This window comes from Sciurus vulgaris (genome assembly GCF_902686455.1).
Source record: "Sciurus vulgaris genome assembly, chromosome: 5".
NCBI classification, from domain to species: domain Eukaryota; kingdom Metazoa; phylum Chordata; class Mammalia; order Rodentia; family Sciuridae; genus Sciurus; species Sciurus vulgaris.
In genome coordinates, this window is record NC_136465.1 from 1,025,239 (window position 1) to 1,050,116 (window position 24,878).

At 51.8% G+C, this 24,878-nt stretch overlaps 1 protein-coding gene across 9 annotated transcripts in view; it reads left to right on the forward strand.

Annotated features, from left to right (window-relative positions):
- The first annotated feature begins 3,422 nt into the window (after window positions 1-3,422).
- The window catches only part of CLN8 (CLN8 transmembrane ER and ERGIC protein), a 34,665-nt gene continuing 13,209 nt past the window's right edge, over window positions 3,423-24,878 (forward strand). For 3 of the 9 annotated variants that reach the window (XR_013764254.1, XR_013764255.1, XM_079142921.1), the window contains exons 1-2: window positions 4,686-4,986; window positions 17,934-18,597. Coding sequence is in view for 7 of the 9 variants with exons in the window: in XM_079142921.1 (XP_078999047.1) it covers window positions 18,055-18,597 (543 nt within the window). In the remaining 2 variants the exon portion in view is untranslated. Of the gene's footprint in view, window positions 4,987-9,784; window positions 9,880-12,641; window positions 14,041-17,665; window positions 17,855-17,933; window positions 18,598-24,878 lie in introns of those variants that run through there. The other 6 variants (XM_079142922.1, XM_079142925.1, XM_079142926.1 and 3 more) reach the window with 6 other exon arrangements.

Consider the following 24,878-nt stretch of genomic DNA (forward strand, 5'->3'; position numbering starts at 1 on the left):
AATGTATATAATTGTGTGTGTGTATATATATATACACACAAATGTATGCACACAAACATACAGTACTGATGCAGGCGTCTTTATGGCTCAGACACAGATGAGGGTCATGGATACAGACAAATCATAGACATGGTGCACTCACCTGGGGCCACATGGCTGATGAAATGTGCCCGTTTTTCTCTGGAAACTCTTGGAGGGCGGTGAGGGCACTGCCTGGACTTCTGTTCCAGAAGTTGCTGAGTGAGGAGGCACTTGGCATGCTCAGGGGGTGCTTGCCAGGTGCCCAGGAGGCCTGGGCCTCTGCACAGTCAGGCCTGCAGTGCTGCTCAGCCTTCAGAAGGCCCCTGGAGGTGAACAGCCAGAGAGCGGTGCCCTCTGGGACAGCCCCCCTCCGTGGGGTCCTCTGCCCTCAGAACTGGCTCATCTGCAGGAGGCTCACTTCCGTGATTAGACTCTTCAGCTCCTACCCAGGGTGACCAGCTGGTCAGCCTCGGTGGTGAGTCTCGTTCCCAGCAGTCCCATGACCCTGGCCTGCACGAATCAGCCCGGCCACCTCGCCTCTCCCAGGCTGCCCCAATGCCAGGTCACACATATTCTGTGGGTTTTCTGCATTTTGCCCATGACAGTTCCATGTCTGTGACCAAAGTTGTCATTGAGAAGCTAAATAAAAAGCCTGGGCTTGGGATGGCAAGTGACAGCATCTGGCGGCTCCCTCTCCCAATCACTTGATTAACCTCTGAATCGTTGGCATATGGGATTTGATTCATAGCAAGAGCTTTCAAGGTAACTTGACTCAAACTTACAAGGAACAGCTCAGCATGAGGCAGAAAGGCATGCAGCTCTGCAGACCTCGTCTTTTCAATTATTTTTAATTATGCACTTCAGTTAAAAACTTAATTACATCCCCATTAACCTCCTATCTACCCTTTAAGCATAGAGCACACGAAGGCTGAGTATCAAATCTTCTATGAAAATGGAAGGGTTGCTAGCAGCAGCGACACTCAAGGAGAGCTGGCGGGTGGCACCTTCGTGGTTGAACACGCCACCCAGAATTCCCAGGGGATGTGAGGGGGTGATGCTAAGATCATCACAATGGGCTCCACACGCCTGTGACTGCTGGTCTGGGGTCTCTGGCATTGTCATTGAGCCCACAGGGTCCAGGTCCACTTTGGTGGTCTAGTGAGCCGTGGGAAGGAGAGGGGCAAGGGAGTCTGCCACCCGCCAACTGCAGTTATCTGCTTAGACACAAGAGCCACCCCAAGAGGCGTGTCCTAAAGCCACAGCCCTCGTGGGCTTGTCGGCACTGGTGGACTGCAGTGCCAGGCCTGGAGCAAGGGCTGCAGAACAGCCAGTCAGCATTGCCCCACAAGGTGCCGAATCCCGAGCCACCCTGCCCCCAAACCTCGTGCTGAATCCTCACGGGATGGCATTAGGGGTGGGGCTCTGGGAGGTGCTGAGGTCTTGAGGCTGGAGCCTCACAGTGGGCTCAGTGGCCTGGTGAAGAGGCTCAAGAGCTGCTGCCTCCCCTGTGCACCAGGAGCCAGGCCCTCGGCAGACTCCAGAGCTGCTGTTCCTGGTCCAGGACTTCCCCCCGGGAACCGTGAGCAGGAGGCATTGGCGTTTGTCGCCAGCCCATTCACGGTGTTTTGGCACAGCCGTCTGGACAGAACGCGACAGTCCAGTTTGTTAATCCTGTTGGATTTGAACCTGCAGCTTGAGGCTGGTCCAAACCCTCCCTTCCAGTAGCAACAGATCAGCCTTGTGCTGCAGCAGGGAGGAGGGAAGGGAGGTTCCGACCCCTCAGTCCCTCTGTCCCTCCCTCCCCCTGAACCCTGGGAGGGCAGGAGAGCACTCTGCTCTAGGCCTCAGGGCAGGGAGACTCCCACCTCGCTGTACCTGTGCTCCCGGTGGGCTCCTCTCCAGAGCCCACAGCTCTCCTGGCCCTTTGGCGACGGTGGAGCCCCTGGGAAGGGCCTCAGTCTCCCTTTGTCCCATCCCAGTCACTTTTCTTCGTCACAGTTTGGCCTGGAAGCTCCGGAAGCCGCCAGCTCCTGTTCACCCTGAATTTCCATGGTTCTTCTCTGGGGTTCTGCCACCCTAGTGACATGCAGCAGTGTGGTGGGATAAAGTCGTCACCCTCTTCACAGGCAAAGCCTGCCAGTGCCCCTCCCATCTAGGGACAGGCTGCTACTGAGGCCCCTTATTTCAAGAATCGTGAATATAAGTAGGAGCCAGTTGTGCACTGGGGACCCCATGCTACGTGTCCTCAGAAGCACTCCTGCTGCTACCTTGGTGGTGACAGCTCAGGGGAAGCAGGTGCCAGCTGCCCTGTGCTGCAAGTGCCCGCGTGTCGGTGGCTTCCTCAATTTCGCCACCTCACCAAGGAGGTGGAGACATTCTCAGGACAGATGGCCCCAAGGCCAAGCGCACCTGGGCCATTACAGAGAAGTGGGTCTGATCAGTCTGGGGAGGGCTGATGGTCCTGCTGCTGCGTGAACACTTTGGGGGAAATGTCTACCCTCAGGTTTATTATCCCGCTTAGAAGAGGAGGCACAAAAACGAGGTGTGAGTTTTGATCCATCGAACAGCACAAATGCATTCTTTTTATTTGGTAGTGGGGATTGAACCCAGAGGCCTTAACCACTGAGCCACATCCCCAGCCCTTTTTATTTATTTATTTTATTTAGAGACAGGGTCTCACTGAGTTGCTTAGAACCTCAATTAGTTGCTGGGGCTGGCTTTGAACTCGTGATCCTCCTGCCTCGGCCTCCTGAATCGCTGGGATTATAGGTATGTGTCATGGTGCCCGGCTACAAGTGTCATTCTTGATGTTTCCTACATGCCCACACTGTTATCCAACCCCTCGTGCACACCAAGTCTTTGCTGTTGTCGAAGGCATTGGTGGTTTTGAACTAGGACGTTTTTTGGACTTTGTTTTAGTTTTCGCTAGTCTTTAACAGGGTTGATGGAACTGTTGGATCTTCTGAAAATGCCTGTGTAAATTTTAGCAGATTGTTTAACAGTACACCCAGAGCTTGATTTGAGCAGGTGTGGCCAGACATAGGCATGGAAAGACTGCTGAGGAGGGAGAAATCGTACCTCACAGCACCCCAGAAACAGGAAGCTCATCACACCACACAGGACACAGGGAAGCACCCTGGTCGACCTGGGGACAGGAGCCAGGAGAGCTTTATTGTGACTTCTGAGGGAAGAAGTGGGTGGGGCAAACCAGCTGACCAGGTCTGGACTGGCGAGTTTCAGCAGCGTCAGCCCAGGCCCTGGGAGCTCCATCTCACAGCTGGAAGAACCAGATAAGTCAGGGCGAGCCGGCTCTGGGTAGGGCCAGGTGCACTTGCTCTTTCCAGTTTGCCACCCTGGGAGGGGTAGCAAGGCTCTTGGTACAGAAGCAGCATAAGCATAGAGGAAGAACAGTCAGTGCACAAATATAGCACAACGCTTCACACCAAGAGTGACTTCCTAGTGTAGAAGGGCTTCTGTCAAAACACCAAGCTCTGCCTGGCCTGGGGCAGGTTAAGGGAGAAGGCTGTGTTTACTTGAACTGATGTTCCCAAGTGCTCAGGACAACTCTATGAAACGTGCATTATAAACTAAGAATGATACGCACGCCTAGGTGTTATCTGTAGAACAGTAACTATTGCAAGCTTCATATCTGTATCTTTACTTGGTGTTTTGTAACACAGCACAAATTTCTGGTAAAAGAAAAATAAACTGGACATGGACAAGAATTTTGCTCCTCTGTGCTAAGAAGTCAACAGCTAATTGGTGGGAAAGATGGTTAAATAAAATGGCAGGAGGCTGCTGTGTCAGATGAGGCTCCGGCACTGGCCCCAGAGGTGAGTGGAGTCACTCTGGCTGGAGTCCCAGTTACTCACCATCAACTGGCTGTCATCTGACATTCTGAGAAATCAGGAGAAAGAGAGGACGGCCGGTTGGGTCAGAATGTCGATGGAGGAGCTGGACGGTGCGGTTCCCTCTGCCCCCATCCTCACCAGGAGAGGCACCCGGAGCCCCCACGGGCCCTTCCCCCTTTCTCTTTTCTTCCTGCAGTGCTGGGGATCAAGTCCGGGGCTCGGCTGGCTCGGGGAGCGCTCTGGCTCTGACTGCACCCTGGCCCGTGTGTTTTTTTCCATTCTATCTCCCCATCCCTAACGACAAGGAAAGAACTTTGAAATCATCCACCTTCCTTGTGTCTGTTTCTGCTTCCTTCAGCTCTTCCCTGTCAAATTAAGGAAGCCCATTTCAGCTCATTGGAACGCCCCTTCTATTTTACGGAACGCATGCGGCCCAAGTCTAGAATTGCAGATAAAGCCAGTTAAGAGCTTCAGACTAAATGGCTGGTACTTTGTCCTCTGGCAGCACAAAAGGCAAAAGGCACAGAGGCCTCGCTGTGGTGCTGGAGCGTCCCACTGCGCTCTCTTGGGGACCTGAGCTCTCGGTGGACACGTGAGCTCAAGCTCGCTCTCGTCTGGGTCCCATCCCCCGGGAAGGCTGTGTGCCCACAGCAGGTCCGCTGCACACGGTGGCACCTTGTCCATCTCTGCACCTTGACCCAGTCACATGGTAACAGGTTTAGCAATAGGCTCGAGGCTGGACACTGTGAAGTGGCCCCGGGTGTGTGAGGCGTCCTGGCCCCATTCCTCCCGCGGGAGGCTCACTTCCTCTGTGTGTCAAGTGACTCAAGCCTCATTGCGCATGGACTCTGTGCATGCCAGGTCATTATTTAAGTCACGGCTTGCTCTGCCTCTCCTGTCTGGGACCCACGAGAAGATATGTGATGTTCTGGTTGGTGGCAGGGAGGACGTTTGGAGCCCCACTCTTCATGAGAGTTTGGATTTAGTGGACTTTTGTTTCCTAGTTACTGTTGGTGGTTTCTGCTCAGCTGTTCCAAAGTTTCGCATCCTCCTCTACAAATATAAAACCAACACAATTGTCCAGGAGTAAAATCTGGGGAAAGAAACCTCTTAGGTAAGTTTTTGTTGTTTGTCAATTAACAAATACAATAATTCAGTGTGTTATTTGCTGGATTTGCCTACTTTATAACTTTCTACCTGACATTTTGAAACACTGAATTTCTTTTATATGCCTGTATATTTGATTCATATCACATTGTGCTTTGTGTTGGTGGGGAGGGGAGGCTGGCTTTGAGCCTGCAGGTTTGTTTCTAAACTAGTAAATGTGTTGAAAAGCATATCCAAGTGGTTATCTCTATCTAAGGAAACAGATTAAGCATTTCTTAAAGTTGCCCTAAGTAAGGTCTCAGTCAGGAGGCTGAGGCAAGAGGATCACTTGAGCCCAGGAGTTTGAGGCTAGCCTGGGCAACAGAAAGACCCCATTTGGGGGAAGAAAAGAACTTTGTTTATGGTAGGGGATATGACTCAGCAGAGGAGCACTTGTGGGAGGTACTGGGTTTTATCCCAAAAGGAGGCAAAAAAAATGTTTCCTAAAACCATCACCTGAGTCCCATTTGGGACCATTCAAAGAGTTGTAACAGGCAGAAAGGTCCACCCAGGACACAGTGTCCGCCCCTGTGGTTCCCGCCTGGGACAGAGTGCCCCCTCCTAGAGTTCCTACCGTGAGCAGGGTTCCCACCTGGAGCATCTGTGCCCCTCTCTGAGGGTAGTGGTGTTAGTTGGAGGTACTTCCTGTTCCTGTGTGAGGGCTTCCCACCCTCAGAACTGCGACATGCTGGGATGGAGCTTTCCTGCTGTGGGCTGACCTGGTGCTGTCTGGTGGCAGAGAAGACGACCACTTCTCCAGCTTCCCCGCCCCCACCATCCCCTGCATCGAAAGCCAAAAATATCTCCAGGTATTGCCAAACTCCCCGCGGGAGGAGGTGGCCACATAGCACAGCCTGTCTCTGCAGCCCTGGGATTAGCATGGTCTTATCAGGCATTTGGTTTATAAAGCTGGTTGTTATGGCAATGCCTCTGGCCCATGGAGATAGGTTTCTTATGTGCCACCCTTAGCTTCAGAGACATCGGTTTCCACAGCAACAGCCCTGGGTCACAGGGTGTCCATGATGTCACCTCAGGGATCAACCCACTCCTTTTGCAGGGGCAGCTCAGGAAGGCCAAGAAAACGCTTCCAAGTCACAGAGCTTCCCTGAGGAAGCTCAGCGCCCTTTACTGTATTCTTGGATCCAAGCCTTAGGTGCTGTTTCGTGGTTCAAAATGTTTCATGTTTTCAGAAAGATGTGATTTTAGGGAAAAAAAAAAATGGACAAAAAAAGGACGCAAGGAGCACAGGAAAGACTGCAGGAGGATGGGTTTCTCCAGCCATATTTTCTTTGTGGAAAACTTTAATTTCCACAGTTGAAGAGAAATTACTCATGATCCTTATTCAAGAACAGTAAGGCAGACCTTGCTGAGGGACAGTGGTGGTGGGCTAGGCACCACTGCAGTGGGGTCTTACTGCAAGGGTCAGAGTGGGCTCAACTGCAGTGCAGGATAGGTGGAGACTGACAGCCAAGGAGCAGGGTGGGGGGCCGGGACAAAACATTACCCAGAAGAAACATCAAGGTTGGGGCGGTGATCCTTGCAGGGTGGACTCAGCAGGATTCCTGATCAAGTGATTAAGATCCTGAGATCAGGGTGAGAAATTTAATCAGAGGATGGAAGATTTTTCACTAAGTTGTACTGGCCCTTAAGCGCCTGCAGGCCCCTACCTGGAGCTAGGTCACACCAAGTCTTTGTCACAGTCAGGCTGGAGAGCTGACCACATGGCTTGTGCTTGCTGCTGGCCTGGATTGTAAAGCACTGTTAGGAAGCACAGGGCCATCTCTTCTGCCTTCTGAATGAACTCCTGCTCTTGGATCTAAAATCACGGGAATTCACTTCTCCCTCTCTCTCCTGAGTACTTCCTCTGAAAACCCACTTGCTGAGTTCTGCAGAAAGAAATAGGTGGAAGGGGAGAAATCACAAAGCCTGCCTTTTTCCTAATGAAAAAAACATCGCAATGAGCATATATTGCCTATGTGATCAGGAAAAGAATGATAAAATGTCCATCACCCAGTGGGGTTGCATCTCAAGGCCCAGACTTGTCCCTTGGCACTTGTGTGGAGTCGCACAAGCTGCACTCCACCTGGACCTCAGTGGACACTGGTCTTGTATGCAATGTGACGAGGGTGTCTGCTGCAGACACTTGTGACATCTGAATGAACCAAAGCAAGGGCAGTGTTTAAGTGTGGTGTCCCACATAGCAAGCTCATCGGGAATGTCCTTATTGTTGTTCCTTGTGTAGGAGGAGTGGCTGAGGGACAGGTGACCCAGATGGGCGGGTGGAGGTGAGTGACTCGGTGGTAAACATCTGGGCTTCCGGGGTGATGACTGGACGTCATCCGAAGTCTTCCAAGTCCCACTGCAGTGTCCTCGCCTACTTATGACCACCAACTGCAGGCTGGGGAATTGACCTGCAAATCAGGGCTCATCTTCCTAGGCGTAGCTCCAGTGCAGGGCAGGCCCAACGCCACTCCTCAGAGCGCCCCGAGGATGGAGCGGGGCAGGAAGGCACTGGCCTGGACGCTGGCTGTAGCGAGCACCCACGCTTCTACCACCACAGGATGCAGGGTCGCAGCAAACCTAGGTGGAACATCGACCAACAACCAGAGGTGAAAGAGAAGGCGAACTTTTCTCAAAAGGACCTGGGGATGCACTGACCACTGGCACTGCGTTCATGACTCAGACTTCTTACTTAATGCCCAGAACAGCCCTGAGGGTGATGAGGCAGTTACCTTGGACACACTGCTGGAAAGGGAAAAAAGGAGTCTCAGGGTCCATCCTATTTTTAATCTCAGCAGACATTTTTGAAGGCTTGCCATCTACCTGGGTGGGGCAGGCAGAGCGGATGAAGCTTCCTTGTTATAGAAAAGCATCTCATTTCATTTGTTCTTTCAACACAATTGATCACCAATTAAGTTCCAGGCAGTATTCCAGGTAGGACAGAGTGAGCAAAACCAGTCCCCTGTTCTCATGAGGTTCACATTTTAGTCAAAGGAACAGGAAAATTAAATTGCCAAAATAACACAAGTAAAAAAAACCACACAGCGTTTTTTTTTTTTTTAGAATCAACTAGACAAACATAAAACTGCAGTCTGTCTGATGCCGATAGAGTGACCTACAGTGCGAAAGGCTTTAGGGAGGACTCTGCTCTGGGGTCACCTGCACTCCCTGGATAGGTCCAGAAACCCGAAGCACCTGGCCAGCCTGGCATCCACACTGCAGCAGCCACCTCCCGGGCACAGAAGCCAAGCATGTGCACATGCTGCAGGCTGTGCTGAGCTCAGGTCTGACTCCAGAGCCATGTTTCTCGTGGTAGGCTGGGTTCTCCAAAGTCTGCCAGTCTTTGCTCAAAAAGGCCCCATTCTGTGCCACCCAATGCCAGCCTCCAGGCCCAGTATCTGGACAGGAGGGTGGTGCTGGCAAACTGCCTTTCCAGAATGCCAGCAGGCAGAGGCCCTGGCCAACTCCCAGAAACTTTTGCATCAAGGCGAATCTCACTGGGACTAAGGCTGCATCCACAGAACTGCTCGGCACATCTCAGGCCACCTTTTCTTAAGGATAAAGCTGCATGGGCCCACGTGTCACCTGTCTTCTCAGGATGTCCTTGACTCTGGGTAGTTTCCAGGACAGGCTGGACGCTATTCTCTCCCAGTGGACATGAACCCTGCATTGTCGTGGGGGTGTGCTCGAAAACACACGGGTTACATGGAGAGGGGCAGGGACAGCAGGTCTTCCCCTCTGCCCACCAACATCCCTGTACAAGCCCATCAGCCTCCAGGACCCTCGGCGGTCAGGTGGTCTGCGTGGCAGGGTCTCGTGGGGGTCTGGATGAAGCCAGAATTGGGAACAGGTAGTTAGTGTAGAAAGAGGGGATCAGGTCAAATAGAGGAAATGGAGGCCATAAAGTCATCTGCCTCTGGAAGTTGGAGACTGCCCCTGGAAGGATGGAAGGTCAAGGATCTCCGGAGACCATTGATTACCAAATTTACCTGCCTTTATCAAGGACTGCAAACAAGGGGCTGCTAATTAATGCCCCCTGGGCCCTTTCCTGCCTGAATCACCTTGGCCCTCCCCCTGCCCAAGGCTTCTCACTTAATGCAAAACCAGGCCTAGTCACATAGGCAGGAAGGAGAGATAAGGGGGGAGAGGACTGGAGAACAAAAGAGACTTTAACCTATAAAAGATGTGGGGTGCGCTCACTTCTTGGGACTTTTTTTAGAACATCAGCCATGGCCCCCTTCTTCCTGCTGGGAGAAGTCTGTATTATTACCTTTAAATAAAACCTGCTTAATCTGCTTGCCTTGGCTGCTTCTCTAGTGTTCAATCTTCAACATTAGAGGGAGCAGAACTCGCCACCGGTCAACGGCGGTATCATTGTCGTGGAGGTTCTCTGTAGAAGGGGTCTCGGGGATTTCTGGTGGAAGGATTCCACGGGGGTCTGCGTGTGTGTGGGGTCTCCTGGAGGTCTGAGTGTAGGGGTCCCGTGGGCTTCTGGGTGTGGAAGGTTCCTGTGGGGTCTGGCTGGAGGGGTCCCGTGGGTTTCTGGTAGAAGGAGCCCACGGGGGTCTGCGTGGGGATCTCCACGGAGACACCCCTGCAAGGAGACGGGCAGGCCTCCCCTGCAGACCTTCCCAGGGAGCCTCGTCAGCGCGCAGCCGGGGCTCCAGCCACCAGGCCCGACCGAAAGGCCGATGCGGGCGGAGCTGCAGGAGCGCTGGCCCGCCCGCCGTCGCCCCGCCCTTCGCGGTGCGCGGCCCGCCGTCGCCCCGCCCCTCGCGGTGCGCGTGCGCGTGCGCGTTTGCGGCGGCTGCGTGAGCGCGCGACAGTGCCGTCCGTGCGCGGGCCCTGGGGGCGCGGCCAGGTGAGCGGGGGCGCGGGGTCCGGGTCCCGCCGCGCGGGTGCGGGCGCGGCGCGGCTCGGGGAGCCGCTGCCTGGCCGGCCGTCGCCCTGGCCGAGAGGCGCGCACAGGCCTGCGCCGGGGTCGGGCGGGCGGCCGGGGAGGAGCGTCCGGCGCGGCGGGGCCTCAGCGGCCAGCCGGGCGCGCGGCGGGTCAGCGCCCGGAGCGGGGCGAAGCCGGGGAGCGGGGCGTCTCGGCCCGGGCGGGGCTGGCGAGGCGGTGTCGGCGCTCTGGGCGGGTCTCCATGGGTGGGAGGGGAGGTGAGGGGCGCTGGGCAGGGTCTCCATGGGTGGGAGGAGGTGAGGGGCGCTGGGCAGGGTCTCCATGGATGGGAGGAGGTGAGGGACGCTGGGCAGGGTCTCCATGGATGGGAGGAGGTGAGGGACGCTGGGCAGGGTCTCCATGGGTGGGAGGGGAGGTGAGGGTCGCTGGGCAGGGTCTCCATGGGTGGGAGGGGAGGTGAGGGGCGCTGGGCAGGGTCTCCATGGGTGGGAGGGGAGGGGAGGGGCGCTGGGCAGGGTCTCCATGGATGGGAGGAGGTGAGGGACGCTGCTGGGCAGGGTCTCCATGGGTGGGAGGGGAGGGGAGGGGCGCTGGGCAGGGTCTCCATGGATGGGAGGAGGTGAGGGTCGCTGGGCAGGGTCTCCATGGGTGGGAGGGGAGGGGAGGGGCAGTGGGCAGGGTCGCCATGGGGTGGGAGGTCTTGGGGGCTGAGACTGCAGCGGGTCAGCTAGGAGACCCTTTGGACTGCGGGCTGAGTCACCATGAGGTGGGAGGGGACAGGGAAGTAGCGCTGGCCCCGGTCAGCCTGGGTGGAAGGGGACAGGGTCTGGGCCCTGGGCTGGGCGCCTCAGCCCTTGTAGGTTCCGCTGTGAGCGCCGTCTCCCCCAGTGGCTGGGGAGAGGTGGCATTGCTAAAGCGGTTTGAATTTGCCTTCTGTGTGAAATCTGCCACTATCCCCTTACTGCTTATCTCCTTCCCATATTTTGTTTTTTACTTAAAGTTTTCAGGAAGTGTGAGAAGTTTGAACCCTCTACAGACAGCAGTAGTCTGCTGGCCCTGGCCTCCAGGCCTAGTTGCTATGGAAGCAACGCTGATGAACTGGTCTTCTTCTAAGCATTTTCTGTTATGAAGATCTCCCTGAGTACCCAGTTTCCCTAAAAAGAGCTAAAACAGCAGGTTCCCTGGGTGGCCTCAGACATGCTCACTGCAGAATGTCTTATGATAGAAACTGGAAAAAACCTTAGGGCATGGGGTAGGTGAATGGGAGCACATCCCTAAGGGAGGTCTCTGCAGCCACATAGAACTACCTGGGAGAGGGTTAGCAGGGTAAATGTAAAAACACGTGACTAAAGAAAAGAAACAGGTAGCTTGTATACTTTTATCCTTTTTTAAGAAATGAAAGAAAAAAAAAGGAAAAATGTGTATCTAGAAAAAAGATTGACCCAATGGGCAGCAAAAACTAGCAATAGTGCTTAGAGCCAAGTAGGAGGATTGCAAGGTTTTATTTCTGTATTTTCATGCTTGTTTATGTTTTCTAAATTTTATTAATTGAGCATGTATTTCTTTTGATTTTAGAAAAACATTTTGACCCACTGTCCATACGTGATTCTCAGATGTTAGAAGTATGATTCTCATGCAAACAGCCCACATCATGTTATTTAGCTCATTCATAAAGGACCTACCAGAATGACAATGCCCGTTCACAGAGAATACACAGAAATAGGATTTTTGTAGAGAGTGAATAAAAGGGCTATTAAAATAGCCCTGGGTTGGATACAGAATTGTATTACTGTGTAATGAAATCCAGCTTTGGGGATTATCCTTCATTCTGGGTGGAAAGGAAACGTAGCTGACCTTATCAGTGTTCTGTAGGTTAACCTCTGATATTGCAGATTGTGACTAGGCATGATCATGGTAAATAGCATGCTTAATTTTCCCAAAAGTCAAGTGATCCTGAGGGCTTTCTGCAACAGTGATCTGACATGGTACAAAGCTCTCCTCTCTGACTTCATTTCCAGGTTTTGGTGAGCTACCTTAAACACAGATGCTGGCATCCACAGTGAGCAGGAGCAGTCTTCAGGTCCAGGCAGAGCTAAAGGCCCTGTGGCTGCTGCATCGCAGCGCCTGGTGACGTGGCTACCTGGTCACACTGCAGCAGTGGGCTGGCACTCTTATTAATTTGTTTGTATTCAGTTTTTTAAAGGCAACAGTGCAGTAGAACAACTGAATCTTACCAGAGACAGAATAAGAACAAGGTTTGGAGAAACGTTTTCTCAAAGCAGAGATCTTCAGAGATGGGTTTCAGACTGGACTGATGAGGTAGCCCTTCCAGGCTTCCTTCTTCCTGGCTCTGCCTCCACCCGTGAGGCCAAAGGGCTGAGGAGAGAACAGAAGGACTTCGTGCTGTTGGATCTCCAGTTCTACCCCTAGAGGTCACACTTTAGTCCTCACTCCGGGCTTGATGTGAGGCAGGAGTGCAGTGGGAACAGTGGTGACCCAAGTGTCCTTTTTTGCCTAAGGTGAGAGAGAAGTGGTCAGGTCAGGGAGTAGAAATATCTGCAGAAGGAGAACTAGAGCTTGTCCCATAACCACCTGTGCTGCCCACCAGACCAAGGCCCAGCAGAACCTCTTTGGGCTCCCACCTGGTGACTCAGGATGAGCCACAGCTGTCCCACTGAGATACCACAGAGCAGCTACCAGGGCTCTGCAGGACTCCAGGGGAGGCCAAGTGGGGGTGGGCGGGAACCCGCCTTCCTCTCTCAGGGCTCAGGCGATTGAGTACAGCTCCTTCCTGCCTTCTCAGCTGAAGGATGTTGAATGGCACTGAGCCCAGTGCACAGGCTTGCCCAGGGGCTCTGTGCACACTGCTGCGTGGGGCGTGAGCACCAAATCAGATGGGGGCATTGGTGATGTTCTGGTATTTATGATCTACCGTCTCTGTGTGTAATTGGCACCTTGCCTGGGATTGCCACCATGGCCTGCTGGGTCTCAGCTCTGGCTTGCCTGCTTGATCTGTCTGCAGGTCTGCTTTTAGCTATGGTCCTATTTCCAAATGGGTGCCCAGAATGCTTGGGAACCATTTCATCTCTGCAATTAAGATTAAGTGAACCAGCCAAATGTGCCTGGCACATAGTAGATGCCTCAGCCCTTGACTACTATATTTCTGTATATTTCTTCTCATTCAGACACTGGAGCTTAATATGTACAAGTAAGAAATTTATTTTCTTCTTTTGTGTATGTGGTACTGGGAGTCAAACCTAGGGCCTTCTGTTTGCTAGGCAAGCACTCTATCTCTATTTTTTTTTTTTTTTTACTCTTGAAACAGAGTCTCATTAAATTGCCCAGGCTGGCTTTGAACTTGAAATCTTCCTAACTTAGCTTCCTGAGCAGCTGGAATTGTAGGTCATGTCCCACGCCCAGCTTATTTTCTCAGCTTCTCGACAGCAAAACCAGCTCACTAGGCTGGGTTGTTCTTGATCTGGTGCTGGTGCCCTGGGCGCCTCCCAATCTGACCCAATAAGAACATTCCTGAAACAGCCCTTATACCATCACACCGCAAGGTGGACTCAGGTAGAACTTTTTAGAGTTGGGACCCACCCATGCCAGGCAGAGGCCCTATAGAAGCTGGGTGAATTGGCCAAGAGCGTGTTGATGCAATCATGGCAAAATGGGAACTGTAGCCCCAATCTCATGACTGACTCGTGGAAAAGCATGAGGAGATTTTTAGGAGAAGTGTGTGTTTCAGCAGTTCACAGTTCTGTGCAGTGTAACCCTTTTAGTGGGCTGTAGTTCTGTGCTGAGATTAAAGGTTCTGATTAAGATCTGTCTTCTCTCACAGCACTGGAGTTGGCCTGAAGCAGGTAATGTGCATGGGTCAGAAAGTGCATACATGGGGTCCAAGTGCTCTGATCAGCCTCTTGGAGCATTGTTAAACTTGGAGATGTGAGGTACACTGGAGTCTTGCTGTAATACAACCAGAGTACTGAGCCACGAGGTGTTGGTCTTGGACAGAATAACTTCCTGGCCATCATCCATCAGAAGGTGCATCCACATGCTCCAAGAGCAGGAACACAGGAGGGGTGGAACAGCATGGAGCCATCCGATTCCAGAAGAGATGTGAATGTGAATGGTCTTTTCTTCACCAACTCAGAGTTTTGTCCAGCATGACCTGTTTTAAAGCCGAAAGAACACATATCTCTAGGATCTTGCCTTTGACTATGTGACCACCTTCAAATCCAGGAGTTTAATAGTTACAGGTGTTTCCTCTGGCAGTTGTGATAAGCCCCAGAACTTGAAGTGGGCATGGGCTCAAGTGAACTAGTGTATTTGGTGCCCTTAGGGGTGTGGCCTCAGGATGTTTTTCCAGGCATTAGTGCTTCTGGTAGCTCCAACCTGCCTGCTGGTGGTGGTCATCTGGAGGCCTCCCAGAGCACTGGGGAACAGCCTCAAGGAAGGGGTCTTGCTCTTCACTCCCAGCCCTCAGGAGTTGCCACGTCAGACTGCATCTTTGCTTCTGAGGCCCCTTTGGGCGGCTGATTTTATGTGCCTGTTCTATGTAGAGGGCTGGAGTAAGTAGCTTCACAGGATCCTTCAGCTTTGTTTTGTTTTTGCTTTTTTAAGAGAAGGAAAAGTTTATTTGGTTTTCATGGTTTCTGAAGTCCCAGTCCATAGACTGCCAACTGCATAACTCTAGGCCTGAAGTGCGGCAGAATTTTATGGCAGAGGAAAACTGCTCAGGACACACAAACAGAAAAGCTGAGAGAACTTCGCTTATCAGGGAAAAATTATAAATCACAAAGGCTCACCTCCAGTGACCCACCTCCTCAGCCACTCCCCACCTGCCTATAGGTACCACCCAGTTAAGCCATATCAGTGGATTTAACCTAATGCACTGATTGGGTTAAACTCTTATAATTCAATCATTTCTCCTTTAAACTTTCTTGCTTGCATGGACTTACACATGAGCATTTGGGGGACACCTCATATCTCTAACATTCCACCCCAGTTCCAGCATTACCCAAAGGCAAATTCTCAGTGTAAAGCCCCTATAAAATAAAAAAGCAAGTTACATACATCAGATACATGAAGGCAAAGAGTAACATTTCTGTTCCACAAGGGAGAAATAGGGGCTTAGGAAGCAGGAATGAACCAAGCAAGACTGAAATCTAATTGAGCAAACAAGTCCAGCTCCATGTCCAGCATCTAGGGCACAAGGCATCGTGATGTTCTCTCTAAAGCGCTTGTGTAGCTCTGCCCCATGACCTTGCTGATTGCAGCCCACATGGTTTCTCTGTTGACTTCGTCCTGTTCAATTCCTACAGATTTTTTGGCTTATATCTCACATTCTGGCCTCTCAATCAGAGGGGTCTCTATCGCAGCTTCAGCTTCCTTTTCACATCTCGTCTCAGGGGCAACTCACAGGAACTCCAGCTCTACTGCACTTTGCCTGACCTCCCCGGCCTTCCTTTGAAATCTCAGTGGAAACCTTCATGACCCTGTAACTCCAGCATCCTGCATTCCTATAGAGCCAGTACCCTGTGGTTTATGCCAAGGTCTACCACCATCTCGAGCAGTAGCCAAGTCTCCTGGGACCTCAACTTCAGTAACCTCTGAATGCCTGGGTTGCTGTACTTGGTGGAACAACTTGTTACACCCCCCTGTGCAAGCGTGTCCCCATGGTTACCTCTTGATGGAATTCTATTACACCCTTGAGCCTGAGATGGGTGTGGTCTTGCCAATTCCTGAGGTGCCCTCAAGCCATCTTTCCTATGGTGTTGTGTAAAATATTTATCATTTCTTTAGTGTCTCTAATCACTTTAACAACCATACCTTCTTTAGTCCCAGTTTTATTTGCACTTTTTTGACCAAATCTCAAGTTTTTGAAATCTTCCTGTTCTATTCCTGGTCATCACAGTAAACTTTGTAAAAAACCACCAGCATTATCCATTGCCACAGCCTGACTGCTGTGCTGCTTCAGAATTTCCTTTGCCACATTAAAAAGTCCATTACCTTTAAATTCAGCCTCAGGACATGGGCAAAATGTAGAGGACTTCCAAACTAGAACGTAACACACACGGCTGCCAGTCCAGTTTCTGGCCGAGTTCTCCTCTGGAACCTCATGACCCTCGTCTTTACTGTCCACAGTAGTGTCTGCATTCTGGTCTTCTGAGCGCCTGTGAGGTGCCCGTTAAGCTCCACTTACAGCATTCTAAAGCTTCTCCAGTTTGCATTTCTCCCCACAGACCAGCTCCAAAGTCTTCTGAACCAAATGATCAGGTTGGTCCCAGCAGTGACCCCACTGTCTGCACCAGTTTGTTGTAGTCAGCTTTTTCATTGCTGTGACCAAAAGGCCTGACAAGAACATTTTCAGAGGAGGAAAAGTGTATTTGATGCTCACAGTTTCAGAGGTTTCAGTCCACAGACAGCTGACTCCTTACCTTTGGGTCTGAGGTGAGGTAGAACATCATGGCAGAGGAAAGCAGCTCAGGATGAGGCAATCAGGAAGCAGAGTGGTCTCCTCACTTCTGAGAACCTGAGACTGGCTTTTCCGATCACAAAATGTGTTCAATCTTAGGTAAACCTGACCACTTGAGCACAATTTAGAATCTGTATTCCACAGATATTTCAGGAATACGTGCTGTGTGCCAGTTTGCCTCAGGCAGCAGAGTATACAATGATGGATAGGCAGGCACGATCTGTGCCCTCAGAGAGCCTGTCAGGTGGAGGCTGTGAGCCATCGCAGTGTATTCTGGGTGTAGTAGTGGAGGAAATATGAGGTGCTTAGGACCCTGCAGTGGAGGCACTTGCTCTAGCTGTAGCACCTTGGCTAGACTGGGAAGCGTTGGGAACAGATGCCTCTAATGCAGGTTCAGCACTTGCAGAAGCCCAGCAGTAGGAGAACGTGGTGTTTCAGAGAACTGGAAGGTTCTAGCATGCAGTGAGATGAGGGGATGTTGCGAGTGGAGCCCAGAACGGTGGGGTTATTCCTGAAGACTCCTATAGATCCTGGGCAGGTACCCTGCTGGCTTTGGGCCGCCGGGGTCTTAACCAAGGCAGTGACTTGAGGAACAGGAGCACAAGCTCTCAGGACAAGCTCCTGTTGTTGACAGGGGGACAAGTGAGGTGGTGCCTCCAGCGTGAGGGCAGGAAGTTCTTGGGTCTGTTGGAAGTAGAAGGTGGGACCTATGCTACGTGGTGTCCCAGTTTTATCAGACTTAAGTCAGATGAGGAAATGGTTGTAAAAAGCAGAAACATAAAAAGTGTAGTGAAAAAATTAACATATTTTTACATTGTTGCAGAGGACAGTCATTGCTTTATTTTAACTTGTTTTTCATTGTTCATTTGCAATGCTGGGTGCTGAGCCCAGGGCCTCGCACCTGCTTGGCGCGTGCTCTGCACTGAGCAACACTCCAGCCCTTTCTATTTTATTTTGAGACAAGATTCCACTAAGTTGCCCAGGTTAGCTTCAAACTTGCGATCCTCTTGCCTAGGCCTCCCCAGTAGTTAGGATCACTGGCATGTGCCACTACACCCAGATGAACGTGTTTCTGAGTAGATAAATACATTGATGAGGTTCAGAATATCTCCTCTGCCCTCAGCCACTGTTAATAGGAGAATGTGAGATTTTGAAATGGGACATATATGTCCCCAAACAAACTGGAGCATTAAGGCGATTTTCTCCCAGGTTCTGGAAGTAAAGGCTTTAAAAGTGTATTCCAACGTGACCTGGATGTTCCTCTGTGGACAGGTGGCCCCAGAGCTGGCGCCTTGCCTGTAGCGTCCGTAAGGAGGTGCACAGCGGGCGGGGTCTCGTTCCATCATTCCCGCCCCCGCAGAGCTGCGCCCTCTGTGGAGTTGCTCTTGCACCCTCCTGTCTGCCGGTGGGGGTGGTCGCGCAGTGTGAGGCCGTGTGAGTGCACGAGGGGAGGATGCAAAGGTAAAGACGCATTCTGAGTGTTGCTGGGCAGTGATGTGTGCTTCTGTTGAGTCAACACAAGGTGCCTTCTCTTCCTCAGATCCAAGGCGGATACATGAAGACCCCAGCGCCAGCTGCACCGTCTCCTTCCATAAGCCACAGCACAGGACCCAGCAGCTTCCCATTGGCCCTGGAACAGCTTTGGTGTACAGTTTGGGACAATGACTCCTGTGAGCGACAGGGGCACATCCGACAGTGTTTTTGACCTGGACTACGCTTCCTGGGAGACCCGCTCCACGCTGGTGGTCGCCGGCTTTGTCTTCTACCTGGGCGTCTTCGTGGCCTGCCACCAGCTGTCATCCTCCCTCAACGCCACTTACCGTTCTCTAGGGGCCAGAGAGAAGGTCTTCTGGGACCTGGCAGCCACACGTGCTGTCTTTGGCATCCAGAGCACGTCTGCGGGCTTGTGGGCTCTGCTGGGGGACCCTGTGCTTCAAGCTGACAAAGCACTTGGCCAGCAAAACTGGTGCTGGTTCCACGTCACCACGGCCACAGGCTTCTTCTTCTTTGAGAATGTGGCTGTCCACCTATCCAACCTGTTCTTCCGCACCTTTGACTTGTTCTTGGTTGTGCACCACCTCTTTGCCTTTCTTGGATTTCTAGGCTCAGCGGTCAATCTCAGAGCTGGCCATTACCTAGCAATGACCACATTGCTCCTGGAGATGAGCACCCCCTTTACCTGCATTTCCTGGATGCTCTTAAAGGTAAGCATTTCCTGAGGGAGGCTGGTTATTGCAGAGTGTGGGGCGGGGTGCCTTGCACATCCAGTCACTGGTCGAGCATTGTGGACTCATGGGTGGCAGACCCACAGCCCGCCCATGCAGGAAGAAGTTCCTGTGGTTGAATTTTATTGATTTCAAATTTTTAAAATTGATTTCTTGATTTTAAGCTTTACATACTTATTGCTCCTTAAAACACTTTGTTTTCTTTCAGTACTTAGATTTTTGAAGTGATATCTATGTGTGCACATGTGTCCTTATTGTTTTAGTTTTCACTCACCCTGGCTCAGATGGCAGTGCTTCTCCCAGGTCATGTGGTACCCACAGGGAGTTTGCAAGTGACCAGACTTGGCACCAAGTATGGAGTCTCGTCTGGGACTTCCCTTTTGTTTTTGAAAATGCGTATTTTTAATGTGTGTCTTCCGTATATGGTGGTGATTCTCATTTTGATGTCAAAATATTCTTCATGTTAAATCCTTTTTACAATTATTTTTAGTATAGAATCTTGCACATTATTCGCAGGATATTTTGTATGGATCTTGAAATACCACTAGTGTTAATAAGTCACATATTTAGGTCATATTTTTGAGCACTTCTCATTCAGAACACTGTGATAGGTAAGCTCTGTGAAGCATCCAGTGGACCCAGTGGACAATTGTGTGGTGCATCATGTAGCTAGTGTAACAGGTATCTGTGCAGCACCAGCTGTGTGCCTCAGCATCCAGTGAACGATGGTGTGGTGCGTTACGTAGCTAGTGTAACGGGCATCTGTGCAGCGCCAGCTGTGTGCCTCAGCATCCAGTTCGTGAAGACCTGTCGTGTCACAGGGAGCTAACAGCATAACATGCATTCTTGGAGCCCCAGCTGTGTTCCCAGCATTTGCTAGGACCTGCATGTGAGGCCAGCCCTGTGTGGGCGAGAGCTGTTTGTGTGTGGGCGACAGGTGTGTTCACAGTCATGGGCCCATCTGAGACATGTGCAGTGAAGAAGGCTGAGCTGGGCACCATGGTCCACAGTGCCAGGCATGCCCGGCAGCCAGTGAAGATAAACAGTGCCCAAGCAAGCTCGTGAGGAACTGCGTGGATCACTAAGTGGCAAGGTTTGGGTTGCATGTGTGTCTGTGGCAGGAGCAATTGGGTGGACTTCATGGGGGTGGGGGGAGGTGGCAGCCCTGAGCACATTGATAGTCACCGGCACATCCAGTCACCCCTGCATTCTGTACTGGCCACCGGAGTGGACACAAAGCAACTGCTAAGTGTAGGGACATGGCAGGTGAAATCCTGGGTCCCGGGACCCTGCCAGCCCCTGCCAGTGTCAGAAGGAGTTTTCTCTGTGATTTCCCTCTCTCTGACTCGGCGCAGGTCCAGGCGTGGTCATCCTGAGGATGGAGGAGTTTGTGCAGGAGGGGCCTTAGTCAGCACTCTGCCCACTTATCCGTCTTGCCCTGGAAAAGCAGGGTCTCAAAAACAACCCTGCCATGGTATTCTTGGGAATGTTTGCTCACAGATGTACAGTCACTGAACTAAAACCACACAATCCTGGGTTTGTGACAATGCATGTGTTTTAAAAATAAGTTTACACATATCTTACATTTTATTATTTTTTATTGAAAATTCTTTTAAAAAGGAAGGGAGAGTGACCCCTACAGCTCAGGAAATAATGCCCACTTAATAAATGGGATAGCATCAATTAAAAAGCTTCTGCACAGCAAAGGAAACAATTAGGAATGTGAAGAAAGAATGCACAGGATGGGAGAAGATCTTTGCTAGCTACTCTTCTGACAAAGGATCGATATCTAGAATATATAAAGTGCTCAAAAACTTTACACCAAAAAGGTCAAATAATCCAATTCATAAATGGGCAAATGAACTGAATTTATATGTCTCAAAAGAAGACATATAAATGACCAACAAATACATGAAAAAATGTTTAACATCATTAGCAATTAGGGAAATGCAAATCAAAACTACCCTGAGATTTCATCATATACCAGTCAGAATGGTAGACATCAAGAATACAGATAATAATAAATGCTGGAGAAGATGAGGATAAAGAGGAACAGTTCTACACTTTTGGCGGGATTGTGGTAGTACGACCAGTGTGGAAACAGCATGGAGGCTCCTTGAAACTTAGGCATGATGGGCTGGGGTTGTGGCTCAGTGGTAGAGCACTTGCCTCACATGTATGAGGCACCAGGTTCCATCCTCAGCACTGCATAAAAATAAATAAAATAAAGGTACTGTGTCCATCTATAACTAAAAATATTAAAACAAAAAGAAGCGGTAAGCATGGGACTATAATATGACCCAACCATACCACTTCCTGGATTTACCCTGAAGATTGTCACACACTACAATGACACATGCATACTCATGTTTATAGCAGCACAGTTCACAATAGCCAAACTAGAACAAGCCTAGGTGTCCATCAGGGATGAATGGAAAAAGAAAATGTGTTACATATACACAACCGTGTTTTATTCAGCCATATGAGAAATGAAATTATGGTCATTTGCAGGAAAACGGCTGAAACTAGAGACTATCATGTTAAGTGAAATAAGTCAAACTCAGAAGCTTCCGGGTCATATGTTGTCTCTCATTGCAGAAGCTAGAGAGGAAATAAAGGTGGGTGCAGGCCCCTAAAAGTAGAGCAATCAGGAGAGGAAAAGGACCAAGGGGCGGGAGGCGAGAGGGAAGGGGCAGTGCTGGGGGTGATGTTGGCCGAATCATATTGTCACACTGTGCGTGGGTGGATAGGCACCAACATGTCCCATCAGTATGGACAGTAATGTGCCAATAAAAACGTCGGGGAAAAGGAGAAAGGCAGGGGGTGGCAAGGAAAGGAGAGGAAGGCAGACGGACCTGAAAGTCTTCCTGTCTGCGTTCCTCAGGAGATCAGGGCTGGTGATCTGCGTGCTCCCACGTCTAGTCCCTCCATCCGGGGGAGGTGTGCCCTGCACCTCCTGGAGGACCTGCCTCCTCAGTGAAGGTGAGCACCTCCTTTCCAGGTGCTTGCTCCTCAGGTGTGGTGGGGCCAGCCCTGGAGCCCTCAGCACCTCAGGGACAGAGGTGCTCAGGGACCCAGGTGGAGAGAGCACTAGTGAGAGGCCATGTGGGGTTCTGTGCACTCTAGTGTTGCAGGATGCTGTTTGTACAGGGTGGAGAAAGGCATTTGTGTATTTGCTTCTCACCCTCCTGGTGTTAGCTGCACACAGCCAGCAGAACCCACCACAGAAGACCTGAATTAATGCAGCTAAGGGTCGGTGTGTCTCGGGCTCTGTTTTTCTGTTGTTCAAGTTCAAATACAAAGTGTTATAAGTAAATGCTGGGTTCAAAATATCAAAATTCTTTTGAGCTCTGATAAATCATTGCAGAGTAGGGCGTTGGGATCTGGGAGTTCCCCATCTTTGAGTCTGACTTGATAGAACTAAAGGATATAAACCCAGACGAAGGCCAGCCTGATTTAAGATGGTCTCGCAAGACTCGCAGGGCGACTCATGCCTGGTGCTGGGTCTAGTTGGAATCAGTAATTAATGAGCCCCAGAACTATCTGGGACATAAACTTCCACACCCAGTCCAGGATGCCAGAGAGGTGATGGGAAGCTTGTATTTGTTCACATTTGTGTACGTTTCTTACACACAGGTGTGGGCACAGGTGTGGTGTGCACAGCTGCAGCCAGGCTCCACAGCTTCCTGGGTTCCCTTGCAGGTTTTGTCACTGTGTGCCTGGTAGGAGCAAGAAGTGTTGGTGCTCAGCTCTGAGTCCTCCGCAGGCAGGGTGGTCACCACGAGTCATGTTGCTGACAGGAGCAGTGAGCTTGAGCTGTGGCTAGTGAGGAGGCGGTGGAGGACAGCCCTCATGTGAGTCGTGGGGACCGCCAGGGTGCAGGACCAGAGGCCTGAGGTGGGAGGCGGGGCAGGACCCCCAGGCATGCGACTGTGGGCTGCCTCTGGCTGGCACAGACCCCAGGTTTTTGCCTCTGGAGGCGCACGTTTCCACTGGGCACTGTGAGTGGCCAGCGCTCCACCTGCTCTGTACCTGTGCTGGCGTGTGCTGCCTGCGTGTGCCGAGGGTGTCGGGAAGGCCTGTGCGGGTAGTGGTGGTTGGCCATGCCCGGGCACGGTGGCTGCAGGAGCGGCGTGGTGTTGGCCGTGCTCTCCTGGCTGTTTAGTCCCTTTCGTACACAGCATGTCCTCCATCTGACCTTGCGGCAGAGGGAATACACTAGGCCTCGGGGCTTCCCTGCCCCAGCCCTCTGCTCACACTCCCGGGAATCGTCTTGCCGCCTGCACCCCTGATGGAGCCCCACCCTGTGCCACCCTGAGCAGGGCCCCCGAGCTGACAGTCCATGTAGTGGAAGGGTGGGCAGCCGCTGGGGTGGTTCCTGGGGACACACTGCCGTGAAAGGCAGCCGACCCCAGCGTCGACCCCCAGCGTGCACATGGCGACTCCTTCTCTGAGCCACACAGAGGGCAGGTGTGTTCTCAAGTCTGAGGTCGCCCTCGTGCCAGGGCCGTGGGGGCTGGTGCCAGATGGCAGCATGTTTCTGTGTGTGTGCTCTATTCTGTGGAGGAAGAAGATATGGAGGCCTGCTGGCATGATTCCAGGTAGTCCCGGAGGCGGTGAGTAGTTCTGTGGGACTGCCCACTGTGCCACGCGAGGATGGGGCTCCTGCCCTTGGTGAGGACAAGGCTTCCCTGGAATCCACTTCAGACACACCCTGGAGTGTCTTGTGGTGAAGCCTTTGGCAGAAGTGAGAGCTGAAGAGCATGCACCTAGGCTGAGGTGGGCCTCCGGTTTGTGCCCAGCTCCAGCACCCCAGCCCGCAGTGTGGTCCTGGGAATTGAACCCAGAGACACTTTACCACTGAGCCACATCCCCAGTCCTTTTTAAATTTTTTATTTTGAGACAGGGTCTTGCTAAGTTGCTGAGGCTGGCTTTGAACTCATGATGCCCCTGCCTCGGTCTCCTGAACCTCTAGGGTTGCAGACCGAGAGCACACGCTGGTGTGTGAGCACAGGGCTCGGCACAGTGCTGCTTCACCAGGAAGAGCTACTGCTGCTTGTGCGCATTTCCTTGTTCAGAGGAAGTAACTACCATTGCTAGTGTGAGGAAGAGCGCAGGGTGCCTGATCTGCTGCCTCCTTCGGAGGCCATTTGGGGGCGTTCGCGATATTTGGAGCAGCACATGAGTTCTCTTTTTCCTGTGCACCCCCCAGGTGATTCCTGGTGTCATCGATCCTGTCACCTGGTTTTTGCCAGTGTGGTGTGTGCACGCTCTCGGCAGTGTGAGGCAGCGTGCCGACTTGTTGATTCAGCGACTGCAGAGGTTGGCTCTGTGTCCTCTCTGAGGTGAAGTGACATGGCTCTGTGGTTGGCCCTGCCTGCTCACGCCCATGTCCCGCATCCAGTGCTGCTGCTGCTGGCTTCCTTTCTGCAGATGCAGGACAGCGTCCTGGTCTTGGGGAGGAGCTGCCCCCACCGTCTGCAACTCAGGGGTGGTGGTGGAGGAGACTGCAGAGGCTGGTGCCAGGAAGTACCTTGGTCTGAATTGGGCAGGGTCCTGCCTTCCTGTTCTTGGTCTGATGGATCAAGTGCCCTGTCCAGCAGTAGTGACTGCTGGGAATAGTGTCGTTGCTCACTCAGCATAGTTAAGGCAAGTCCATTTTGGCCTGCATTCATGTTGAAGTATTAAGTGAACCAGAGGCAGGTGTGGCCTCTAATACATACCTGTAATCCCAGTGGCTCAGGAGGCTGAGGCAGGAGGATCTTGAGTTCAAAGCTAGCCTCAGCTGCTTAGCAAGGCCCTAAGCAACTTGTCGAAACCCATTCTCTAAATAAAATATAAAAAGGACTGAGGATATGGCTCAGTGGCTACCCCTTAGGTTCAATCCCCAATACTAAAAAAAAGAACCAGGAACTGCATTTCACCCTGCGCTTCTGTCTTCTAGAAGGTTCTTCTCCTGGATCAAGGTGTGGGGGCTTGATGGCTTCTATCTTCTGGTGTTGATAGATAACCTGAACTGATTTTCTCAATATGTGCAAGTTCAAGGTAAAGCAAAGCTTTAGGGAGCAGAAACAAGGGGAGCAAGCAAGCTGGCAGGCGAGTTGCCAGCAAGGCGCAGGTGCTCTGGTTCAGAGGCCAGGGCGCTCTGAGAATGAGGCCCTGGGAGCACAGAGCCCTGGCAAGGACTGGCACTGGGCGGTGATTCTCACCTGGTGAGGACACAGAGGCCTTTTGCAGTGTGACGGGCTGGATAACTCCAT